At 37.0% G+C, this 25803-nt stretch overlaps 2 protein-coding genes across 3 annotated transcripts; one reads left to right on the top strand and one right to left on the bottom strand.

Moving 5' to 3' along the window:
• Positions 1-1926: 1926 nt before the first annotated feature.
• Positions 1927-7246, bottom strand: LOC135593859 (metal transporter Nramp3.2-like). Of its 2 annotated transcripts, XR_010479854.1 has the most exons (5): positions 6531-7246; positions 5713-5849; positions 4969-5621; positions 2382-2700; positions 1927-2254 (listed from the first exon to the last, which is right to left on the bottom strand). XR_010479854.1 is itself a non-coding variant. In XM_065084170.1 (4 exons), exons 1-4 carry the CDS (start codon positions 7154-7156, stop codon positions 2446-2448), a joined length of 1671 nt encoding a protein of 556 aa, XP_064940242.1. In that variant the 5' UTR covers positions 7157-7246; the 3' UTR covers positions 1927-2445. The 2 variants fall into 2 exon arrangements, 1 of the variants encoding a protein (XP_064940242.1); XM_065084170.1 differs by having other exon boundaries at positions 1927-2700.
• Positions 7247-9987: 2741 nt separating this feature from the next.
• Positions 9988-19784, top strand: LOC135593860 (uncharacterized). Its single transcript, XM_065084171.1, has 6 exons — positions 9988-10303; positions 15087-15292; positions 17378-17672; positions 17852-17959; positions 19006-19250; positions 19338-19784. The coding sequence occupies exons 1-6, from the start codon at positions 10058-10060 to the stop codon at positions 19453-19455; spliced, it is 1218 nt and encodes a 405-aa protein (XP_064940243.1). The 5' UTR covers positions 9988-10057; the 3' UTR covers positions 19456-19784.
• The last annotated feature ends 6019 nt before the right edge of the window (positions 19785-25803 follow it).

Genomic DNA, 25803 nt, shown 5'->3' with positions numbered 1-25803 from the left:
GGTGGTTTCCACCTCCACCAGCGGCGGTTCTTCTTTTCATTATATACGACACGAATACATTTGGAAGAGCGATGGAATTGGGACGAGGACTCCGAACCGAAGACGTTGAGGTCGAGGATGCATGATCATTCATGAACCGAAGACAATATTTGATTTCCACTTTGGGACCGAGCCGAAGGACATTATAACATAAAGTGGGAAAACCTTAAGAGTATAAGGGGCAGACTTTTTGTTTTGCATCGGTGATCCAAACACATGAATTGGATTGGATAAAAGCATGACTTAACATATTTTCTATTTTATCCGATTTGATAAAATAAGATTTTATAGCTGCTATGAATGTCTTTTTTTCAGTTTTAAAAGTTACAAAAGTGAAACATTTAATTATGTTGTTCTAAGAAAATTTTTATTTATAATCTTATAAAATTATTTTTTTAACTCTACATAAAATTCTTAATATTTTACTTTCGTAACTATAAAAAATTTAATATAATTTTTAAAAATATAGAGATCGAAACATTAAAGATAACTAATTACTATTTAATTATACAATTCCTTCCGCTTTACTATTTTTATTTTATATTTTAAATTTAACTGGTGCTATTTTTACCTAATTTACGGTTCCTATAGAACTCTCTTTCCAACGTCGAGAAAGGTTCCTTCTTTGGGAATTATCATTTATTTCTTTCCATCCAATTCTACCTTACTATCATTTATTATTATTTTTTAGCTTGGACGGTTTCCCACTGCTTAAGACAACATTTATGTGCCTTTCCCATTCTCTTTATTAATAAATATATTTATCTTGAGGCTTTATTTATATGAGTTGAGGTGATTCTATACGGAATCGATACGAATGAATATCTCAAAAAAATCTCTCTAGAGAGAGAGAGGTAGAAACCGTAAAGAGATATGCGAGGGCTAATTACGTATAGTTTGATCTTTTTAGTATCTTAATTTTTAGATTTAAAAATTTTATTTTAAAATCTCTATAGTTATAAAGAAAATCTCTATAGTTATAAAGTAAACCATCTTACGCTATTGATTTTATCAACGGAAAAATAAAAATAAGGGATAAAAAAATAATTTTAATGTTAAATTGGTGGCGACGAATGATATCAATAGTGACAGACGAAGGCGTCACTAGGGGTCATAGATAATTGTTATAGATGAGGAGGAAGAACGATGACGAGATGTGAAGGTTACTTTGCATTTGCGTTAGCACCGATGCAGTTGCCGAGTAATGCATCAACATAGTTGTCGACCAACGAAAGGGTCACTCGGCATATGTAATGATAATGATGTAGATGTAGATGTAGAGCAATATCACTCTACATTTATGTCTCTACATCTATGTCAGTACCGACATGATTGTCGAGTGATGAAAGGGCTGCTCGACATCTGCTGTAGCACTAATGTAAATGTTGAACAATAAAAGAGTTGCTCAGCAATTGCGTTAGTATTGACACAGAACCAACTCTTTAACCGCTCAGTAACTACGTCAACACTAACATAGAGTAATAAAAGGATTGCTCAACAACTACATCGACATCGACACATACGTAGAGCGATCCTCATCTCTTACTATTGCTCTCCCTCTTTATCTACAATAATCACCCACGATCCTCAGTGATGTCATCGTTCGTCACCACTAATTGAAATATTATAATTATCTTTTAAACATTTGTTTTCATACTATGTGTCTTATTTTTATAATTATAAGAATTTTAATATTTTTTTTTAAATATATGGACTAAGATACTAAAAAGTGAGGATAATTTATAATTAGACTGATATATGATGTGGTAGATTTGTTTGCATACTAGAGTTATGAGAACAAGGATCATGCATGCTAGAGTTTATAAGAACAATTTTACCACTCGAGTCACCTGTGCCTCGAGACATAATAATTTGCCAACTGCAATATAACCGCAGGAAAGCAACAAGAAGAGCATTAGAGAACAGATAAATACAGTGGATTCATCAGTCTTGACTGGATAGAGCTTGGATGAAACCATGGCTCAATTACAGAAAAATGCATGGTCAAAATAATTGTACACCTGTTGACATTCTTGTTCAGTACATTCTCCTAATAACACAAAAAAGTATTCTGATTGGTAACTACTGTTAGTGCCCACTTGTCTCCGGGGTAGAATTCCAAAAGATAGCCTGTCTTGTCGAGTGAACGGGAACCCAGTTCCGTATGTTGTGAGAATACCGTCTCTATCAACTTGGATATGATGGTCGGCTTATTCTGGCATGCAGTCACATAATAATAAGATCAATGTGATCGAAGCTATATATCGTTTTGGTCCTGCAATTTGGCTCACAGTAGCCAGCTGAGAAAAATATATATAGTTTGAGCTCTTGATCTCGCGTACCTTGACATGAAGATGCCTCAAACATGGTGGGGGAAAGGAGTTATCCGGTATCAAATCCAAACAATCACACAGAAGAACGAGAACAAAGACATCTGGTCACAACCAACTGCACAAGAGAATATCTTGTGAAATATGAAGTGAGACGAATGAATAAGTCCCTACCACGCAAAATGAGGTAAGCAATGAATGCCATATATATAACTACGATGACACAGACGACCAAGCCAAAGAGCGGCCCATGTATTTCGGAAGAGAAAAATTCCAGCAGAAGATAACCGTTGATTATGAGAAGAAGTGCAGCAACAATCCAAGTTACTGCCTGCAGCATACAAACAACCAATGTGATCACTTCAAAACTCCAAACATTGTGTACGTATAGGAATACACACCATAACTGTGTCATCAACAATATCATGAAATTGTAGTAAAAAACGTGATTCAAAGGGACAGTGATATAGAGAAAGCAACAAAGAATGACACTGATTATGTCAGGCTTCTTTAAGCAAAAAATCTGAAAACATGATACCAAAGTCACCAAACCAAACAGTCATTTAAGTTAACAATGTTAACGTGAGCAGCTATGCCAACAGCTGAGGCAGGGAATATATGTTTGCCTCACATATAGTCATCGTTTGTATTTGAAGAAATGGTTTTCTACAGAAGGTTTGTGAACATGTATCATGCCAAGTGATTCCATGATTCTCTTTATTTTTAAGATCCAAAATATAAGCTTCTGGTCAAGATTGATCTATTTTTTCTCAATCATGATGTAAGTAGAGGTTGAGGTTTTACTAGTGAATTCCCCTACAGCTAAACAAACTCTAAATTTATAGGTTATCCTTACCCTCTAGTTGGCCCATCGCCCAAATAATACAGAGTATCTTATTTATATTTCCTCCCAATTCATTAACCTTAAAAGAATTACAAAGATTTATGGCAGGATTCTTACTCCTTTTGTTTTACTCCAGTGATTTTAGCCATTCTTGCAAACGTAACTCCATGTGATGAACTCCTATAAGGAAAAACTTCCCGAGAAATATACAAGTTGCATCAACAATCCGTACCAGATATTTACCACATTAAGTACACAAGATATAAACATTCTAAAATATGTATTTGTGACATTAATGGAAGGAGATCCAGTCATTCCTTTAGCACCTAAACTAATATAGTCATATACAGCATTAGTAGGTCTCCAAATTTGTTTTGATATTTTGTCAGCACACGCCTCAAATTTTGGTTGGCTAAGCGATTACATAACAAGAAATCTCGAGAAAATGTCGATCTAGAAGTGTTTTGCAGAATGACTTCAAAAAATTGGTAAATCTTCCGCAGCCCCACAAGCATCACAAGTCACTTGTAACCATACCTAATACTCCTAAAATCCATGCTCATGTAACAATTATTTTTTTCAGATTATAAATCATTTTGAAAATTTTATAAACTTAGCAAGGAACACTTCTGGCTCAGTGCAGTAAACATCCCGGAAACTTTCTTTCTTTGAGGTTCTAGTGGTGAATAAATATCAACCAGATTCAAGGAATACACTAACAAACAATTTGTTTTGCAGGAACCACTTTAGTAAATTCTAACAACATAAAATAAACCTATATAAAATTAGATATACAAGAGATGAAGGAAGCAGAACAGGGCATGCATGCTAATATCTGATAGTATTCATTAAGAGTCCATTGGTAAAAAGCCCAGATATCCAATGATCTGAGATAACATATAACGAAAGACCATCTTTTCTTTATACACTAAATGCTAATTTAATAAGAAAAAAGACAGAGCTAATAATCTTAGTGAGGATTTAGATATATCAAAGTATGTGTTTCATGATATATGAGCCAAAATTTTGTGCACACAAATAAAAGATTGCTGATGACAATATAAACAGACTTTTTCTTGCCAGAATATTATTGAAGCAAAACTTTTACCTCTCTGTAACAATTTGCTTTTAAAGGCGTATTCAAAGACCATCATATAGCTGAAGATGTGTGCACACTAAAACTAATAAAAGACTACTGATGACAATATATCAGAAAGAGACTTGCTCTTTCCAAAATTTCATTGAAGCAAGAATTTTACCTCTAACAAGTTGCTTTTGAAGGTGTATTCAAAGGCCATCTACTTCTAAACTTAACATATCCAAGTGAGATATGCCAACATACTATATAAGAAAAACTGTGTCAGCACAAAAAGATTGTAAATTTTATATCACATCCTGCAGCTAATACAAAATTGATGTTGGCAATCTATAGTTCCTCCCCATGATTTTACAGGTAGCAGATGAGCGGTACAAGCACCATGTGCTATGCAAGTTAGATAGCTCATTTTCATCGTTTCTTCTTAAAGTTCTGCTGCTCCTAGAATTCAAATCAATAGAATATTCCACCTTGTTCTTGAACTTCCCACACTCTAAATTGTTAAAAAGTATAATGCAAAAATAATTAAGAAAAGAAAAGAGAAGGATATTTGCAGGTGTGAGAACAAAAAATTGGCAACAATAGTGGCTCAGACAAGAAACACATCGGAATAAGATAATAAGAAAATTTCATAACAATATTTAAGATTCACAACTTACTTGAATGGTAGGTCCAATCTTAAAAACCCCCATAACTTGCTCCTTCGACACCAAGGTGAGAAGCGGAATGAGGACAAATGGGATCTGAACTGATTGGAGGACATTTAACCACTGGTTAAGGGTATCCAATGCAGAATCATAAGTGTCAAAGAATAGAGAAACAACTATAGTTGGGACAATTGCGAAGCTTCTAGTGATCAATGATCTGCTCCATTTCTTCAAACGGAGATTGAGAAATCCACCCATTATAAACTGTCCAGCATAAGTTCCAGTAATCGTGCTACTTTGTCCAGCTGCTAATAACCCAATTCCCCAAATATATAGAATAGGAAATAGCCCTCCCCCGTACTTCTCTTGTAGGTATTTCCCAGCATTCTCAAGGCCAATGGTATCTGCTACTTTAGTACCATAAAATCCCTTTGCAAAAACTGCTGTAACGAAGAGATTTATCATAAAGGAAATGATTAGCGCAATCGTTGACTCTATAGTATAATATCTTAGTGCTTCTTGAACATGGCTTTTCTTGTTAGGGTCAATCTTTCTTGATTGTACAAGAGCAGAATGCAAGAAGACATTGTGTGGCATTATCACACAACCAACAATACCAACAGCCTGCTTTATTGTTTTTGAGCCAAGTGTTGGAACCAAGGTACCTGACAGAAAAATGAATGGAATTGAAATTGTAGGAACACGATTTAGAGAAAAATCAAAAACAAATTTGGCAAATTGGAGCAAGGTAATCACCAATCAGAAGCTCCTTCCCACTGGGCTTGGCTTCACCAAACATCCACGTAAATGAAAAAGCCATTGTTGCAATAAGAAAAGCGAAAAATGCTTCCAATTTCCTCACTCCGTAGTTCTCAAGGAACAGAAAGATGAAGCTGTCAAAACAAGTTGAAGGCAAAAGATAATAAAAAATGATATGACTCCTAATAAAAGAAATTAAAGAATATGATTGGTGAAACCAACCATAAGAGTTCTCCAGTGATAGCATTTGAAGACAAGCTGTTGTATGATAACCAAAGTCTTTGTCATTCTTCTATTAGGCTGTCAAACTACTACCTCAATTTAGTGCAGAAATTAGCTTTGCTAATGAAGAAGGGGGTTAAACTTTCTTTATTCAACTTAGTCCAACTTTATTCAATTGGCAATAATCCTTATCGCTTGATCCTCAATCTCCAATGTATTTGAGGTAAATAGTACATCCTAAATTAATCCATTATCACGTACTTGGAAGTGGCAACGTTGAGTGCCTTACAGTTTGCAATGTAAATAACGAAGTACAGCAGACATAGAAGCTGATACTACTAAGCTAAAGCTATAAAATTGAGAGATTTAATGTACCATATAATATAAAGCATAACACACTCCAAGACATGCAATAGGCAATATGCAATTTTTGTTTTTTGATGAAAAGAGGCAATATGAACAGCAACCTGAATCCTCTAAGATGGGGGAGTCCATAATTGAAGGGGGAAAACCTTTCGGCAAGTTCCCATTTGATTAAAGAAGCTAAAATTAACAGATTAACAACAGAAACTTGAAAAAGACGAAAGCCTCACCAATCCAAAGCAGTGATGACGACCCCAACCCAGAGCGGAATCATTCCTCGGCTGAGGATCTTAATCGCGATGGCACTCCCAATCACTTCCTGTATATCCGCGCCGATCAGCGCCACCTCCGCCATGAACCACAGCACCAGCATCGCCCACCGGGGGTACTCCTCGTGGCACAGCTCCGCGAGGTGATGTCCCGTGGCCACACCGAGCCGCGCAGAGAGCATCTGGATCAGGAGCCCCATCGCCGTCGCCCAGAGAAGCAGCCAGAGCAGCGAGTACCCAGCGATCGCCCCGGCCTGGAGATCCCCCTCTAGGTTCCCGGGATCCAAGAACGCAATGCTCATCAGGAATCCTGGCCCAGTAAAGAGCCACAGCTTCCTCCAGGAGAAAGGCGGCGGGGGGCCGTCGTCGCCGCAGTCCTCGTCGGAGACCCAAGCGACGACGACCTTCTCTCCGGACTCGAACGCGCGCTCGGTGGTCTCGTCCTCCGACCCGTCTTCATAGGCGGCGAGGGTGCGCCTTGCTTTGCCGTCGGCGCCGCCGCCCGAGGGCTGCGATCGGAGCGGGAGGAAGGATTCCGCCGCCTCCTCCTCCGCCTCTTCTTCGAAGATGGGGTTTCTTGGCGCCATTAACGTGAAGAGGCTGAGAGGAAAGAGGTGGCGGAGGGGATTTAATAGGCGTGCAGGAGGAGTGTCGAGGAGGACGGAGGCGGACGTCTGTTCCTTTAGGAGACGTATAGTTTTATTATTCCGGTGAGGGATCCCGTCCAATTCCACATTTAATTCACGTCGACTGTCTCTCACATCTCAACCGTCCACATGGAACGGCGTTAATTATGAAGCGTAAATTCTGATGGGTATCACCTGTAATAATTGATACTTCCATACGGCGTTGCAAATTCGTCACTACTTAACCGTCTCATTATTGGATATTAGTGTTGGTCCCACATAATGACTACGCGAGGTAAACTATTGTGTATCGAAAGAGCCCTCCTACTTTGGTTAACCTGTCAGCTTAGGATTCTGGCCAATTGTGATCCACCGATTCCCACATTTTACCCGTTCACACAGTGGTCGGTCCCACCGGACCAGGATTTCCGTAGTCGAAACGTGTATTTTTCGGCTTAGCCACCGCCGACACCCACCACGTAGTAGGAGGATGCGAAACATGAATCGCACGCGCGTAGATGGCATGGTTTTGACACGTCACACTTGGATTCGCGCGACGCAGCAAAGGAGACTTCAGACGAGCGTAGTTTCGAGCTTTTATTTCGGAATTAGATTAAATTTGGACTCGTGGCTCAGTCATAGAATTGGGGTCAACATTAATTTGTTTGAGCCTAAGTAGATTCGATTTGATTCGGCACAATCACATTCTCAGAAGGATGTGAGAATTAGATGCTGCATGCTAAGTTTTCGTTGATGTGACGGGACAGCTTGGGATTCTTTGGGGAACACGTGGTGCTCCTTCGACCGCGGCCTCGTATTCGCGAACCAAAGAAAGCTGGCTTGGACTCGGAATATGATGAGATTTCTCATCCTCAGGAGTTGTGTCTTCTGTGGCGTCCGATATTGTTGCACTTCATTCGGTCGACAAGGAACGTCGGAGTGTACCCTGTCTGTGCCCAGCGACAGAACTCGCCAGTCGCCGTTGGAGGGTAAGATCCACAGTTGGCGACAACGGGAGGGGTCTTCTTCCGTGTTCGGCCGCTTGGGTATGACAGAAAATCCAATCTGTCCTGCTAGCACTGGTTCAGTAATGGAGAACGAGTGGGACCCGTTATGTCATCCAATCACAGAAAGGTAGGAGAGTAGGTGCTTGCAGAGATCTGGAGCAGGTTCGAACTATGAGAGAGAAATTTTCTTTATCTTCATCGCGCAGAGAGAGTGACAGAACTCCAAGCACTGTGCTGAGGTCACCCTTACCATGTAAAATGAAGCTATCGAGAGAAACAAGGTAGTCAACGGGACCATGTCAAGTGAAGTTCTTGAGAGAAGGAGATGTGAAGTTGCTGATAGGTCTTGCCATCCCTCGGTGCATGTTTGGAACACCATTCATCCCTGCAAGTGCCAAATAAATAAGAGAGAATATTTGGAACCATCACACAAATTGAGTAGAGAACAAGGATGCTATTGCAAGTGTGATTGTGAGGGATGATATATTGATAATGTTTCAGAGTGGTATTGATCTCCAAAATCAAAAAAAGACTATTACAAGTATAGAAAAAAAAAAAAATCAAATATATCATTCTAATTGGACTCACCGTATAATTGATCTGCGATCATAAATCTACTCTCATCACATCGGATGCCAACATGATAGTCGATCTGTCATCAAATGAAAACGAAATATTATTTTTATAATTATTTAAAATTAGAGTATCTTATCTAATAATCCCATCGAATGCTATAAAAGTAACATACGTCTAACCACCATCGTTCGTATCGGGAGATTAAGTCAATTATATCGAGTCAATTATATTAAATAAAAAGTTGATTTAATTAATAGTTACATTTAGCGTTATATAATCATACTTATAATTTAGGAAGATGTATAACTATTTTAAATATTTAATTTCGATCTCAAATATACTATAAAATATTTTCTCATATATACTTTCTATCATCTGAATTATTCTAATACACTTGCATCCATCAGTCAAATCCTTCAAACAAAGAAACTAACTTAAGCATTAAAATTTTTCATCATTCAATATGGCAACAAAATCGATTTAGACCATTTAAGTCTTCTCTTTACACCTTAAATTTGCAAAGCATTATCTCCAAGTATTTATACTATATTACTTGCAAGCCTTCTCAATTTCACGCAACCAAACGTCCCCAAAAGTTGCTCCCATCGCTACCATGGAATCAAACAAAACATGATGAGATAATAAGGAAAGGCAATGGATAATTGGAGGACTCGACGCAAGTACAACGGTGATCACTGATTGGGGACATCAGCTCCCTCTCCAGATATGTGTATCGCCGCACATGCATCCAAACTCGCGTGCACCGCATACGCAAAACGATTCAAATCAAACTGTTGCCCTCACTCACCCGTAAATTTTATACTCACATTTCTACCTTCCTTAGGATTTGATCCAGGTGGCCTTATATGTGGGTCCCATGGAAATTTTCCAGTCACATGGGAGGTAACGTTCAGGGTTTCGTAGTGCAGAGGGAGCACCCACCAATGTGGCGGTCTGGTTTGCTCGCGGCTGAATTCGTGCGGGATCAGATGTTGAGTTGACTTAAAAAGATGAGTCTAGATGTCGTATTTGAACCTTCCACGTTTTCTTTAGAAAAGTGGGCGGTTGAGATGAATCCAATTGAAAACACACCGATGGTTAAAATGAGTCTTTCAGTTCAAGTCCGGTACCGAGTAAAGCATCCAATCCAGATTCATCTAGCGGAGCTCCGTACCAATATAATAATAATATTGGTAACTCTAAAACGACCCAATTCGAACGGGAGAAAACCGAAGAAGGAAGCGATTGAGATTGGGGAGAGGGTGCTGGTGGGCAGGTTATGCCGACCGTCGCCGCGTTCCTCCCCCGGGCTCTGCTCTTCCCTCGGCCTCGTCCCCCTTCTCCGCCGCCGCTTCCCCCGCCTCTGTCAACGGTAGTTGCCCGGCGGCAGTTCCATCACTTCCCCTTCCCTCGGCTGCGCCTCACCAAGCCTCGCCCCCTCGTCATCGTCGCCTCCTCCTCCTCCTCCGGGGCTTCCTTCGATGAGCTTGATTCCGTCGGCAGATCCGACAACCTCTCATCCAAGGTTAGGTTTTGTTTTCCTTTCCCCCTTGTAATTATCGGTTTCCATTAGCTGGTTGAACATGGGTTTCGCTAGTCTCGATGGGAATTTGGAGCGATTCATGTTGTCTACTCTTTCATTGAATTAAGGTTGAAGAACGTCCCTAAATTTGTGGAACACGGTAGATTATTGATCAGCAGTTTCGAATTCACTGGAATCATCGTCACATATAAAGAATCATTAGATCGATACCAAAGAGGGCTTATGGAGGAGATATGTCACTGTGATGAATCTGGTTGAGATAAACTGAAAAGTGCCAAGGATGATTTGAGGAGCATCAAGTCTAATTAGTAGCAATAGGTAACTGCAAGGCCTTCTTTTCTCTTTCATAGCTAAAGGCTGTCCAGCTCATTCGGAGTGAGTGATTGCATCAAAATCCATTGAAAAAGTAGTTCCGGGGGTATTAGAAACTTTACCAGATATTGCCTGGCAAATTTTCTGAAACGGTAATAGTGGAGTTTGATGTCAAGATAGAAATAGAATGAGACAAAATGAGAAATGAGAATAGCTCAAAGTTGTTTATCACATTAAAAGCTCTGTCAATGAAGAACAAAGTCTTTCAACAGTCCAATTTGATTGTGGATTGAAAATTTGAAGGTTCGAAAGTTTTCCAACATACCTTTATTTGGACTAGCAGAGGAAGAAGAGGACTGGTGGAGGGGAAAGAGGTGTCTTGGAGGTAGAGGGGGTGGTGACCCTTACGAAAAGGAGGACACGGTGGCCCTTATGAAGAGGAGGACACGATGACCCTTATGAAGAGGTGGCGGAAGCAATAGCATGGCAGGGTGAAGGCAAAAACTGATGGTCCGGATATAAGTTCATAATCGAATCAGTAGGTATCATCCTGCGTAGACCAGTATGCACAGTGCACCCAGATTTTAATATTGTAGTGGGGGTCAGCATATAAAGAAAGTAAATGATACGAGTCTAGAACAAGATTCTTGATGTGTTCAAAGGGGAAGGGCAAGAGAATCAGTTTGTCAATTATGTTGAGATTTGGTAAAGATATTTATTAGCTTGCACAATGTCTTTGCTTAACATTGTTATTGATTTTTCTGGAATAAATTACATTGCAGTTTAACTCTATAATATTTGAAAAATACTCTATCTTATCAAAATTACATTCAAAGCCAAAAAGTTGGCTATTGATTGTAAAATAGCTTTCAGAAAACACCTTCTGATAGGTTTTATTTTTCTTTTATAGTTTGTCGCTGATACTTAAGATAGACTTGTGATTAGTGATTTAAAAAATGTTATGTGCTAAAAGACATCAAGGTCCCAAAACGCCTGAGGCGCTAGGTGTTCGCCCGAGCGGAACGAGACGCTTTAAAATATTAAAATATATAATATAATTAATAAATAATTATTTAAATAAAAATATGTTATTAAATTAAGAAAATATAAAGTACAAAGTCACAATGTCACATTAACAAAAATCCCAAAATTCAAAACAATAAAGTTTTACATCAAAGTCATTTATCATAATCAACATTATCATCATTTTCATACAAATCATCTTCATTGAGTTCGTCCTCTTTCTTTTGTCATTCCTCTTTATTAAAATATATTTCATTCTCTTTGTCTTCAACAATAGTAGGAGTCGTACTTAATGTTTTTGTACTCATTCTTCTTCTTGTCATCTGTCTTGTATATGTTTGTAATTCTCCAGCATATGAAACTCTTGTCATAATTCCTCATGTCAATCTATCATTTTCAAATACAAGCTCGTCTTCGGCATCTTACAAGTTGGCACCTATTTCTCCTACCAACCACTCATTTGAATCATCAATATCTTGTGATGAGAGTGGATCAATTCTATTTCGCAAATCATGATGAGCCTTCAAAACTTGATTATATTTGATATAAACAAGATCGTGTAATCGTTGATGTTCCAATCGATTTCTTCTCTTTGAATAAATCTGTCATGTCATATAATTTTAAAATATATAAATACATCTATCTAAAAAATAAATTAATTGAAACAAAAATATTAAATGATCTTTATATACTCAAAGACACTCTAGTTTCGCTCACAACTCGCAGCACTACATGTCAAGCTAAGTATTTTGATAGCAAATTGCTACAGGTTTGGGATGAAATTTTCAATTAGACTCCACCATTTAGCTGCAAAATTTATGTTATTATTAGTAATAACATAGTATCATACTATAAATTAAATTAATTATATCAAATTATTAATACCTGTTGATGTAGTTGTCTTGGATCAAACTGCCATTGGAATTCCAAAAATACCATTGATATTTTTATATAGAGATAATTAATGAATAATCTTATGTTGCACCTTAAGACTTGAAACTAATCTTGTAATGCACTATTATAACCTATTCAGAACTTCTGCATCAAACCAAACAGATTTGATCTTATAAAAGAATTTTGAATTCAAATAATATCCTACTATATGTAAGGGACGAGAAGCTAACAATTCCATCTTTCGTCAATGATTGTAAAAATTTTCTTATATTTTTTAATTTTCATTAAAAGACCTTTGAATTGTCTTTTTTATTATATTCATAGCCTCATAAATATATCTCATTGTAGGCTTATTTTCAGTATCCACCAATCGAATAACTCAAACAAGAAGGCTCATTATCTTTAATATATAAACTATATGATTCCAAAAGGATGACATTAAGATGATATCAGTAGTCCTCTTGCCTTTTGCTTCTTTTGCCTAGCTTGTCATCTATTTCTCAGAGATAAACATGTTTCTCAGGTTATGTTTTTGATGATGCACGCTTTGTAATGTCAAAAATGAAATAGCAAATTGGGTAACACTATATCTTATAAATTCTTTGTTGCCTGTGAATTCCCTCATTATATTCAAAGCCCTAGTATGATTATAGAGAAATCCAACAACAATGATTGTCTTTTCTGAAGTTTTCTCGATGTCAGAGATCTTTCCAATATCCTCCAACATTAAATTAATACAATGTGCCACACATGGAGTCCAATAAAGTGTTTGTCTTTTTGTTTCAAGTAATTGACCCGAGACAAATGATAACAAAAATGATAAGACTTAAGAGTTTAATACATTTTTCATTTAATTGAAGATAAAGTAATAAAAAATTCAAAAATTCAAAATATCAATCTTACAAGCTAATATATAGTTGCTTCCATTATCAATTATAATTTAAACGACATTTTGTTCACCGATTTCTTCCATGAACTTGGCAAGCAAATCATATATCTTATATCCAGATTTCACAAAAGATGAAGCATTTATTGACTTCACAAACATGGTCCTTAAAGAACAGTTAATCATAAAATTAATTACACTCTTGTGTCTCCTGTCGGTCAAAGCATCTTACATAATAGAGCAATCATGTGTTATCCATGATTCTTTATGATCCTTTAGTAAGTCATTTGTATATTTCAACTATTTTCTTAATAATGGAACTCGCATCTCATAATAAGTTAGAGGTTTTAATTTTGCATCATATCTTTCAATAGCTTTAATCATCTCTTTAAAGCTGTCTAAACGAGTTGTACTAAGGGGAAGACCAGCCTGATATAAGAAGCGAGCAATATATGCTGAATTGTTTTTCCTCTTATTTCTTTATCACAAGCATCATTTATATTTGTTTGTCTTAATTTTGAGCCTTCTACATGCCCTTATTACTTCTGTGATCCTTGAAACATCTATAGATCTATTGGTCGCATTTTATCCTTCTTAGTAACCATAGCTTCTTCTTTTTTTTGTCGTGTACTTTTTTTCCATTTGGGTTGACACTCATAGAATAATCTCCTTCTTCTCATCCCTGCTATGTTCAACATTATCCTCTGGTAAATTCTCATAAGATACATTCTTTTGCATCTTCTTTTCATTCATGTAAGCCGGTAACTCTTTTTTTACCTTAGGTGGACATTTCTTGCAGGCTGTTGCATTCTTGAAATTTCCTACTATATGTTGTTTTGCACAAAAAAATATACCTTTAGTAGTCTTATCACAAAAGATACAAGTAACTGCATTATGATCTTTTAGATAATTATACTTCTATGCATGATCCTTTTTTGATGTCAATGAAGAATTTATTGAGTTGCATTGTACACTTGCTATTTATCCTGAAATCCTAACAATAATTTCAAATAAATAAAGATTAGCAGTATTAAAATTAAAATAATATATTATTAATCTAATAAATAAAAAATACTGTTAATAGTATATTGTTAAAAGTATGCTGTTAATATACTGTTAACAACATACTGAGTCGATATGAGAAGAGTAGAGATCAATGTGAGGATTGAGGAGGAGACCAAGGTTGTTGATTGAGAGCAATGGCATCGATAGTGGTAGCGAAGAGCAACGATAGTGGCAGCGGCAGCGGAGAGAGGCAGCAAAACCGTCGGCGGTGGAATCACGAGTAGGGTTAGGGAAGTCATGACAAGGGGGAGGCTGATATGCGTGCATTAGTTGGTTCAACTAACACAAATGTGATCGAGCAAGACTTAAAAATCTGGTTCGGTTGCCTGGCCATTAAACGAGGTGCTCGGGTCTCGTCGAGCGCTTAGGTGAGCGCCCGAGCGCCTTTTTAAATCACTGATTGTGATTCATGTTTTTCTTTCTGTTATCTTTTATCTTTAACAACTTGATTTATTGACTTTTTTTATCATTGTACTGTCATTATAAGTTTTATGTTTTTCTTACTGTTTTACACAGGCTAAATTTTACCTTTTAGACAACTTGCACTGTTGTTTTCTAAATCTCATGACTAATATTGCATTTCAGGAATCCATTCTCTTAAACATGGTACAAGAGATAGAGCCTTTGGATGTGAGCCTTATTCAGAAGGATGTTCCGACTAAAACAGTGGATGCAATGAAGAGGACAATTTCTGGCATGCTAGGTTTACTTCCTTCTGATCAGTTTCATGTCCTTGTAGAAGCCTTATGGGAACCACTCTTCAAGTTATTGATTTCATCCATGAAGACAGGGTACACTTGTGCGACAGAGATGCATGTTGCATTTTACATAAAAATCTAAATTTATGCAGACTGTCACTTGCAGTACTTTTTAGTTTTTTGCCAGCCAGCAGTATACAGTTCTGTTACTTGAAAGTGATCTATATCATTATATGCAAACTTGAACTCTTTAGAAATTACTCCTATCCCCAACTACTTTTTCATCAGATGGTACCTGTCTTGCTATGTTTTGCAAGCTTTTTAGTTATCTGAATTACTTTGATGGTTAAAGTCATGTGTTTCAAGAAAAAAATATTTATAATTAATACTACATGATTGTCAGGCCTTCAAATGATATTGGTTGCTCCCTTGTAGAATAAGTTGGCACATGAAATACGATAAGATGTTCCATGATGTTCAACTAGTGTTTACCATAAATTCTGCTTTGGTTTAATATATCTGTTGAATGAACAATAGATCTTCCAATAAATCTATGGACTACAAACTTCTACTGAACTACCTAGATGATTCAATCAAATCTCATCTGGACAGCAGCATGGATGTGTTCAATTATTTTTTAAGATCAATTCTGGATTATTTTAGTCATTGAGTTGTTTTCAGGTTCTTTTTCCCTTGGTTTATGGGTTAGTTCTCTATCGCGCTTACTAGTTACATTGAACCTGTTATACTTAATCAAATTAGTTTGTTCAAATCATCATTCTATCGGCTATATTTATCATCCTAGTGTTCATTTAGGGATGGAATTGGGATTCTAGCAGTCCTTGCCTAAACTGAGGCATAAAATCAGTTGAATATAATTTATGAGAGGGATTATATGTTGCTTATTGAAAGGATGCCCTTAAAATCCTTCCATGGCTTAATCTTATTTAAAAGATGAATAATGGTTGGGGTTATGTGAAGGGGATCAACCAACTGGTTCTTTTCCTTATCACAGAGTGACATACTCATAGGATTAGAGGTTCCAGTCAGTTTTTATACTACGGAACTACCTGGTTAGATACAAACGAGCTGCAACTGAAGGATACTTAACTGGTAAATTCCTTGACTTAAAGACAAATTTTTGTCCATCTTTGTTGTCTCAGTACGGTTGGTGTAGATGCGTACACACAGTAATGTCATCAATCAAGCATATTAAGTTGCATCTAAATATTTTATTTTAAAGAGCCAGTTCTTCTCGTTTCTGTTTTATTTATTATGTATTAGCATATAATTGTGGAATATCACCTCTAAAGTCATGTTAATATCATGAAACGAGATCCAACTTAAACTGTTTTATTCCTATCGTATGCCATATCCTATCATTGATTATTGTGGAAAGTGAAATGTCTTTATACTGCTTTGTTTAATAGCCTGTTCCTTATACATTTATGTATTAAGCAGACTGTTTAATTGGTCTTTTAGTATGCATAATGACCCAATTAGATATTTTAATTTATTTCCATTATGTCAAATATTTCATCTGGGATGCTTTATATGCCAGACATTTTGAGGTTCATTAAGTAAATAACTATTGACTTTGTCATGTATGCTGTATAATAGACAGTAACCTTTGGTTATGCACACGTATTGAAAGTCAGGGTTGAAATTGTAGTAGTATATATAACCGTTTCAAATGTGTCTATCTTTAGTTCAAAATGTCTGCATAATTAGCTTCATTTTTTGAATCAATAAAACTGCCTGGGAGCTCTGCAATATAAAATGCCATGTCCTATTCCATTTTGTTGAAGAATGGGAGAGGTATGACATTAGCATCCACCTGTTCTTAGTTTGATTTTGGTATTTGCAAAAACCAGTCCGCCGTTGCTGGTAGCAAAGTCACCTTGTAGTTACCAGCTCATGTTGACTTAATCTAATGTCTCAGGTGTAAATGTCATCCTATTTTTTCAAGTCGTGTCTGGAGTATATGCTATTAAAGCTTCTCATTCTGAAACTGAACTTTGATTCTCTTTTTTTATCAAGTTGTACAAGTATGTCAATCTGTCAATTACTGAGCTTGGTTTTATGTCTACTCTTTAGATTTATTGTATATATCTTAAATGTGTCTTTATCATTTTATTGTTGTTCTTAATCATCTTAGGTTCTATAACTGCATCGCAGGTACACTTTGCGCAGCGCTGAATATAGGCTATACCTAGAAAGAAATCTAGATATCCATGATGAACATAGTGAAAAAGGAAAAAAGGATCCTGTTGAAGATGATAGTCCTGAAATGTTGTTTGGTAGCTCTCCAACAATATCCAGTGCCCCTGGAAGAAATGATGCTTATTGCAACCATGAAAAGAATGATGAGACATCACATGAAAATGTGGGTATCGACATCCTTGGGGAGTTATCACCTGAAGTTCAAGAATACATCTGCTCTCTGCAATCTCGTTTAAATTCTGCAGAGAAGGTATTACGTATAAGCCCACATATATGAAATGACTAAACTATTTTGTTGGGACTTATATATTTTCTGGAACTTGTCATGGAGAAAACTAAATTGTCTTTTGTTGGCAAGGCATGACAGATCTCTTTTAATGGAAGTGAAACATTAGTAAATATAGTTCAAATTTTATTTTTGACTGATAGGAGCTTTGCGACATCAAAAGGAGGAACACTGCTCTACAGATGCAAAATTTTGTAGGAGAAGAAAAGAATGATTTGTTGGATTATCTAAGATCATTGCAACCTGAGAAGGTTAGCCACTGCATTTGGTATATTTATTATCTTTGTAGCCTTGCCCAAATGATTGTGTTAGCAAGTAATTTTCAGCTACCAATTTATCCTCAAACTTTCTTTCACCCATATGGAAATTTCATTGAGAGACTTGGATGACAGGTATTGCTAGCATAAATCTATAATTTCACTACATACATTAATTTAATGCCAAACAAAGTGTGGCACAAAGTGTTCTTTACTGCAATTGAGACAATTAACTGTCAGAGTTGGAGATACTAGTAAACTATAAAACAGGAACAACAGTTAATAATTTTTTTATATAAATTAGTAACAATATATTGTGACTAGGTCAAAGAAAAGGGCAGTCAAATGGATGAGCCTACCATTATCATTGTGGGGTCTAGGAGGCTCAATCGATGCAGCTTCTATGGGGAAGATTGTTTCTGTGATTTGAACTCTGATCATCTAGGTCATAATATGCGAGGACTTGCCCTCTCAAATATCTGAAAGTTCAATTGTAAAGTTTAGCTATATTACTCGATTTTTTATATGCATCAACAATAGTTGACAGATTTTGTAAAGAATTTGAATTATATGATATTTGGGTTCCTGCAGTTCTAGAAATGACTGTTGTGTGATATGGATTATGGAGTTTTATGTTGTCCAAATATTTGGTGATTCTCTTTGTTGCTTCCATTTTTACTATTACAAATATTGATAATGTTTCCAAAATTTTCACTGTTGGTGCACTGATTATTTTCCATGTGATAGCGTATATTCATGAACCATACAAAACTGTTGATATGCAGATTAGGGTCATTGACCGGCAAGCTTATATGTATAACAACTTAATTTTGATTAATGTGAAAAGTAACACATCGAGTAACATAAAATTAAGCAAAAAGATGTATAAATCTTACTTATGAAGCTTAGGTATACAGTTCCAAGCCTGTGTTTCCATACTTTAAAATTTAGTACCGTCATACATCAGCTGCAGTAGAATCAATCAGTAGGCGATGACTGTTTTGGCTACCTTTGTACAGTTTACATGGTTTCTTGTGCAGGTTGCAGAACTTTCGGAACCAACTTGCCCTGGTGTGGAAGAAACAATACACTCAGTCGTGCATGGCCTCCTTGCAACTCTTTCTCCAAAGGTGCATTCAAAACCCCCTCATCATATGGAAAATCCAACAGGAGGAACCTTAGGTGTTGGAAAAGATGACTGTGCTGAACTAGTAGAGAACACTTCGATACAATTTCAGCCCCTTATATCAGTCCCCAGGGATTATCTTGCACGTCTCCTCTTCTGGTACAAATGGCATATCACATTTGTGTCGTAATTTGCAACTGTAGTTATAAAGGAATCTTTAAACCTTGTTTTGTTGTGGTGTATAAGGTGTATGCTGCTGGGTCACTACATCAGAGGCCTCGAATACCGTCTAGAGCTGATGGAACTTCTGACAATCTCTAGCGAGGTGGAAACCGTACCACAAGAAGGTGATTCACTTGCTTGACAGTGCCTACAGGTTTGCTTATTTACTTCATCAAAGAAGAGTCTCTGATGGATGATTTTGAGTCCACACTATGAAGGATCATCAGAGGCGAAGCGCTCCCGCTGGTAACTATGCTCCAACGTTCTTTATGCCACCAATAACTAGATTATAAAATTATAAAAATATGTATATGTCAAAGTCCAACAATAACAGAGTAAAGTTGCCATTCAACAGTTCTCTTTTTTTCTTTATCGAGGTGCTCAAGGTGCATCTGTTTATTTGCTTTATGATGTCCAAGGTAACTAAAAGTTGTGATTTATTGACTGTGAACTAAAGAAAGAATTCCTTAAGCTCTTTTGCAGCCCTTGCTAACATAGTCTGAGCTCCCCATTTTCACTCGTATAATCAATTTTTATGTTTTGTAATTTGGAGTGGTGAAACATAGAACTTGATCAATTCCAATATGGGTAGTACTGCCACATCGAATTTTCTCCTTAGTGGAGATAGTGTGATGTTTACTGTGAACTGCATCAGCTTCCTATTGCCACAATTTAATGAGTATTGTTTTTGACTCGGTCCTCTATCCCTGCACAGCTTCGCAAAACCCATTCATCCTTTCGTTGTTTCCTGGAGGATACTTAAAAACCTTCACGACTGCCTTCGTTAAGCTTGAAAGTTTGAGGCCTAGGCTAATTAAGTTTTATCTTTTATAGGTATACTCTTCAGTATCTTGATCCTTAAATTTAAAAAATATATATTAATTTTTTTTATAGTTATAAAAATAAAAATATTTAATTTCATTTATCATTATGCCATTGGTTTTATCGACGGAAGATACAATACATAATAATACATACATGAATGATATAGAAATGATGGATAAAATAATAATTTCAATAGTGGTGATAGAGGATGATGTTGTAGGTGGCTATTGTGATAGTAATTGGTCTTGTCAATATTGATCCAAACATCAATGATGAAAAAGAAAAGAAGGCAGAGCGGTGAGATATATGCGTTGGTGTCGCACCACTACGTATGATTCCTCCTCTAGTGTTATTTTGCATCTGTATCGACACCGAAGGAGGAAGAGGAGCAGATGAGGCATTTGCAACACTGACGACAAGGAAGGAGGAGGAAGAGGGGGCAGGTGAGGTAGAGTAGTGTAATGTTGGAGGAGAAAGAAGAGGCAAGTGAGGCATCTATGTTAGCGTCGCACCGCTCTACCTCCTCCGATACCGCTCTGCATCTGTGTTAGCGCCAGAGGAGGAAGAGGAGGCAAGTAAGACATCTACATTGCCAACGACGAGGAGGAATGTAATCACAAACAAAAATTACAAGCAAGAGAATGAATGGAAACTGATTTATAGTAGTTCGGTCTTCCTAACCTATATTCACTCTTGATTTCTCTTCTCTCAAGACTATCGGCTTTCACTACAGATCTTCTTTCTAACAGGCGAAGATCAACTACCTTTGTTATATATTTTTTTCTTTTTACAGGCTTTGAAGAAAATCTCCACACTCACTTTTACAAGAGATCTCTCACCTCTTATAACTTAGTATCATAACTACACTCAAGAGGGAGAAAGAGACTCAAACAATGCTAAAAGAAAGAGCTATAACACTTCACAAACTTGAGAATTGATGACTCATCAACTAAGCATGAGTGAGGTATTTATAAGTTCCAAAAGGTTTTAAGAATAGAGCAAAAAAAATTTCAGATCTTAAAAATTTCAAAGTATGGGTAGTACTATTGTTAGCGCTAAACGATACCATCGTCATAACTTTTAACATCATAATTTTGGACTCCGACGGTCCTATCACTATAAAATTTGAATTTCGAGCAATAAAGGCTGACAAGCACAAATAGTACTTATTGATTGACTCAAGCAGTACTATCGCTTGGGCCAAGTGGTACCACCACCTAGGCTTGCTTTAGGCTACCAGTTTGGCCTTTTAATAGGCCTAGTTCGGCCTAGCTTCAAGCCTAATGACTTTCTTAATAAATTGGCATTGTTTTGATGTAATATCAATTTAAATTGACCCAAATAACCCTGATCAAGACTTTGACAAACAAAACACATCTAACACATTTACGAAGCTTTCGACACATTATACGCTCTTTTGACATATCGTATAATCTTCCAATACTTCGTCTGAACCTCCAACACATCACCCTTTTCTTTAGCATATCGCTCATTCTATCGGCATGTTAAGTTTTCCACGATACCTAATCTTCCGACGGAATATCTGATCCCTTTGGTATGATACCCAAACCCAAGCATGAAGTTTGATATTCGGCACGTTGATGAATCCTTTAGCTCGACGTCCAATTTTTGACACAATAATTTTTAAACACAACGGCCGACTCTCTTGCTCTATAGTTGGCCCTTTGGTGGTCAAAATATATGATCGAAGTATTTCTTACGTTACTTATTTGAAATGCATATTAGTCCAATAAACTCATAAATTGATTTCATCATCAAAATCTAAAATTCAATGGTGTTTAGATATCCTTAGTAAATAATCACCTTCTCATTGGAGAATTTTAAATAATGTTAGAGATATGTTCAAGTTGATATATGCTATGATTGATTAAAATCATATTGCTAATTGATTGGACAATTATATTAGTGCTACTAAACTTTTTGGTCTTTGCATAAATTTATTTCCCCTTTTTTGGTTTGCACTAATAGGGTTATTTCCTTTGGTTAATAAAATTCTTCAAATATTTTCTTTCTAATATATGTATATATATACATACATACATGTATATATATACATACATACATACATACATATATATATATATATATATATATATATATTATATGTGTGTGTATATATATGTATATATATGTATATATATGTGTATATTATATATATATATATATATATATATATATGTATATATTATACATATATTATACTTATATTATATATATATTAAAAGGAAAGAGTTAGAGAATTTTATTTCTCCAACTCTTACAAGTTCCTCCCGATCCTTTGGCCACCAATTGGTTGAGATTGAAAGCTTCTAGGGAGGTTCTAAAGGATGAAGTCTATGGAGACTCACATGGAAGAATTAATTTTGACCTATAAGGGAGGGTATTTAAAAGGAGGAGGTCAATCTCTCTCCTCCTACGATTAGGACAAGTGTCAATTTGGGGGCAAATCCCATGAGACATCAATAATAAGAAGATCCAAAACCCGCAATGGTGAAAAGGACTTAAAGCTCACCACGGTGGAGGGAGGACTTGAAATTTGCCACGGTGGAAGGAGAATCCAAAATATGCCATAATAGAAGGAAAATTTGGTATCTGCCATGATAGAGATATAGGGCGAAATGTAACTGATACATGTGAGTCAGGAAAACTCGACCCGCGCCAAGAGAAATCCACCATGGTAAAGAGTAGGGTGAAACGTGCTCGAGGTGTGTAAGTCTTGAAAACCCGACTTGTGCCAAAAAAAATCCGCTATAGTGGAGACATAGAGTAAAATGTGCCCAAGGCGTATGCTCACACTAAGATTAATCCGTTACAACAGAAGCATAGGGCAAAATATAACTGAGGTGTGTATCGAGAAAACTCGACCCATGCCAAAATTAATCCATCATAGTGAAGGTTCAGGGAGAAATGTGCCCAATGTTGGGCTGATGGCCCATATTCAGCCCATGTGGGCTTTATCAGCCCACAGCTCACACCCCCTCTTAACCTAACCCTAATTAAGATTAGGGGGGTGTGGTGGCTGCGTTTTAGAGGCAGATTAAAGCTATAAAAAGGCAACAACGAGGCAGATCTTAGTAGCCACGAGATTCCAAAGAGAAGGAGAACAAGGCAGAAAAGGAAGAGAAAGAAAGGGAAGAAGACAAGGACAACGTAGAGAGACTGTTCACAATCATCTAGCAGTGTTCTCATCTCAGGTTAGATTAAATCTACAGTAGTCTCTTGCTGTGATTACTTGGGAGGTTTTAGATATTGTGGGCAGTAACGTGATCCTTGTATCCCAGTTATTCTCTTGTGGTTGTTGCTTGGGTTTTGGGCAAGAGATTGAGATTTGTATATTCATTATTCTCATAGTGAATTATCTCTAGTTTGCCCCGTGGTTTTTACCCTTCACATTGAAGGGGTTTTCCACGTATATCTTGGTGTTCTGTTTGATTGTGTTTCCATTTTATTCCGCTGCGTATTTTGGTCTTCTAGTATTTGTTCCTATACAAAGGTTATTCCTGTCTATATCCCCATCACCCAAGGCATATGAATCGAGAAAACTTGACCCACACCAAAAGAAATCTTCCATGGCAAAGACGTAGAGAAATATACCCAATGCATATGAGTTAGGAAAATCTGACTCGCACTAAGAAAAATACGCCACGATGGAGACATAGGGTGAAATATGCCTGAGAAAGAGTCGAAAAACCCCGGCTCACACCAAGATTAATCGACCACGATGGAGGCTCAAGATGAAATATTCCCAAGACATGTGAGTTAGAAAAATCCAACCCGCGTTAAGATTAATCCGCCATGGTAGAGACGCAAGACGAAATGTACCTGAGGTATGTGAGTCGAGAAAACCTGACCCACGCCAAGAGAAATCCGCAATGACAAAAAACATAGCAAAATTTGTCTAAATCATGTGAGTTGGGAAAACTTGACTCATTGCAAGATTAATCTTCCATGGTAGAGTCGTAGGGTAAAATATGTCCGAGGTGTATAAGTTGAGAGAACTTGACCCGCGCTAAGATTAATCAGCCACGGCGGAGGTGTAGGGCGAAATGTGTCCAAGGCATGTGAGTTAGAAAACCTAACTCATGCCAAGAGAAATCTGCCACGATGGAGACGCAAGGCAAAATATGCTCAAGGCGTGTGAGTCAAGGAAACCTGACCTGCACTAAAGAAAATCCTTATGACCAACGTGTGTCCTTTTGACACCACCACAAATGGCTATGTTGGTAATGGGCTTATCGAATGAATTGAAACATCACACTCCAAGCCCTCCAATGAAGAGCTCCGAAAGACACCTTGGGGAGGGGTTAGGATAAATGATAGGGAATACATTAATGATCAATCATCATCTGATACGTAAGCACCACGTGGAAACTGTTGTGGAAGAAGAAATATCTAAGTCACCCCCACCTGCCCATATAGACAAAAGTCTAAGGTAGGTCATTCGGGTTTGTCCCTCTCGTGTTGCCCATGTAAACAAAATGCTAAGGGGACATTGTAGCAATTATTAATTATCCCCTTCAAGGCATGGTATAAAAGATAATCCCTAGCACTACGTCGAGAGACACTTTTTTCGAAAAAACCAATACCGCAAAAGATAAGTCCTTAGTGACTAACTTGAACGTCAGACAAACAGGGTCAAAAAAAATTTTCGACATCTGTCTTAGTGCAAATGATACTTCGGAAGCTCAATATTCTCACATTGGAGCCATCTTGGGTCACTTTAGAGTTACCTTTGAAGCCACTTTGGATATTCCTATATATTCAAGTTTATATCATGTTAAATTGACTTGAACATCGATGATGATTTCTCTCGACAATATTCAAGAAGCAAATTAATGACATAAGTCAATGACCAAGGCCCACCCCAATTTACAAAATAATTGAAGACACATTATCTTAACTAAAATGCAATCCTCTCAATTTTAATTTATGTGATAATAAATAAACACATAATCATAAGTCATATGGATAAGGTCCTATAACCACCCTCCATTAAGTTTCTATTTTTTTATTTTAAGTTTCTTTCTTGATATTTTTCTTATTTAATTCGGCTGATGATTTCATGGACGAGAATTGTTCTGTTTCAGCAAAATCATGACATATATATATATATATATATATATGTATATGAGAAAAAATAGGATATCTTCGAATTTTATGGTACGAGACTTTAAATAATTAATTTTTGATAAATGAATTTGGTAAGCATCCTCATATCAATATTTTAGGTGCAAAAATTTATCGTTTCGAACATTAAATTCATCCTCGATAAGAATGATGGAGCAAGATTTATAAGTCACTATGAAATTAATATCTTTAATTATTAAGATTTTTAGTGAAAGCTTATGAAATCATGCTAGGGTTAGGACTTGGATCTTTTGGTTGTCGCTGACGCGAACAATATGTCTGCTACAACCACATAGATCTCAGCTGTCCCATCCCCACCTCGATTAGTTTTCACGGAGGAACAAAAAGCAGGGAACACGATGGACCCACCACCCCCGGCGCCGTCTCCGGGCCCCACGTAGGAGACTGCGGGACAGCCGTGCCGGTGAGTCGCGCAGCCGCTGTCCGTCGTTCTCACCGTCGCTCTCCGCTGACCGGTGCACGTCTGTCTCTCTCTCTCTCTCTCTCTAATGTGGTG

Source organism: Musa acuminata, chromosome BXJ1-9 (assembly GCF_036884655.1).
Source record: "Musa acuminata AAA Group cultivar baxijiao chromosome BXJ1-9, Cavendish_Baxijiao_AAA, whole genome shotgun sequence".
Classification (NCBI taxonomy): Eukaryota; Viridiplantae; Streptophyta; class Magnoliopsida; order Zingiberales; family Musaceae; genus Musa; species Musa acuminata.
Note: the sequence above shows the minus strand (reverse complement) of the source record. Positions and strands in the feature narration are given on the sequence as shown.

Bases quoted from the DNA above. Each gene is read 5' to 3' on its own strand.
- LOC135593859 (XM_065084170.1), bottom strand. From the start codon at position 7,156: ATGGCGCCAAGAAACCCCATCTTCGAAGAAGAGGCGGAGGAGGAGGCG. The intron at 5,850-6,530 runs GTGAGGCTTTCG...TTGTTTTGACAG, and splicing joins GTCATCACTGCTTTGGATTG to CTTCATCTTTCTGTTCCTTG. The intron at 5,622-5,712 runs GTGATTACCTTG...TTTTTCTGTCAG, and splicing joins TGGGAAGGAGCTTCTGATTG to GTACCTTGGTTCCAACACTT.
- LOC135593860 (XM_065084171.1), top strand. From the start codon at position 10,058: ATGCCGACCGTCGCCGCGTTCCTCCCCCGGGCTCTGCTCTTCCCTCGG. The intron at 10,304-15,086 runs GTTAGGTTTTGT...ATTGCATTTCAG, and splicing joins CCGACAACCTCTCATCCAAG to GAATCCATTCTCTTAAACAT. The intron at 15,293-17,377 runs GTACACTTGTGC...ACTGCATCGCAG, and splicing joins ATTTCATCCATGAAGACAGG to GTACACTTTGCGCAGCGCTG.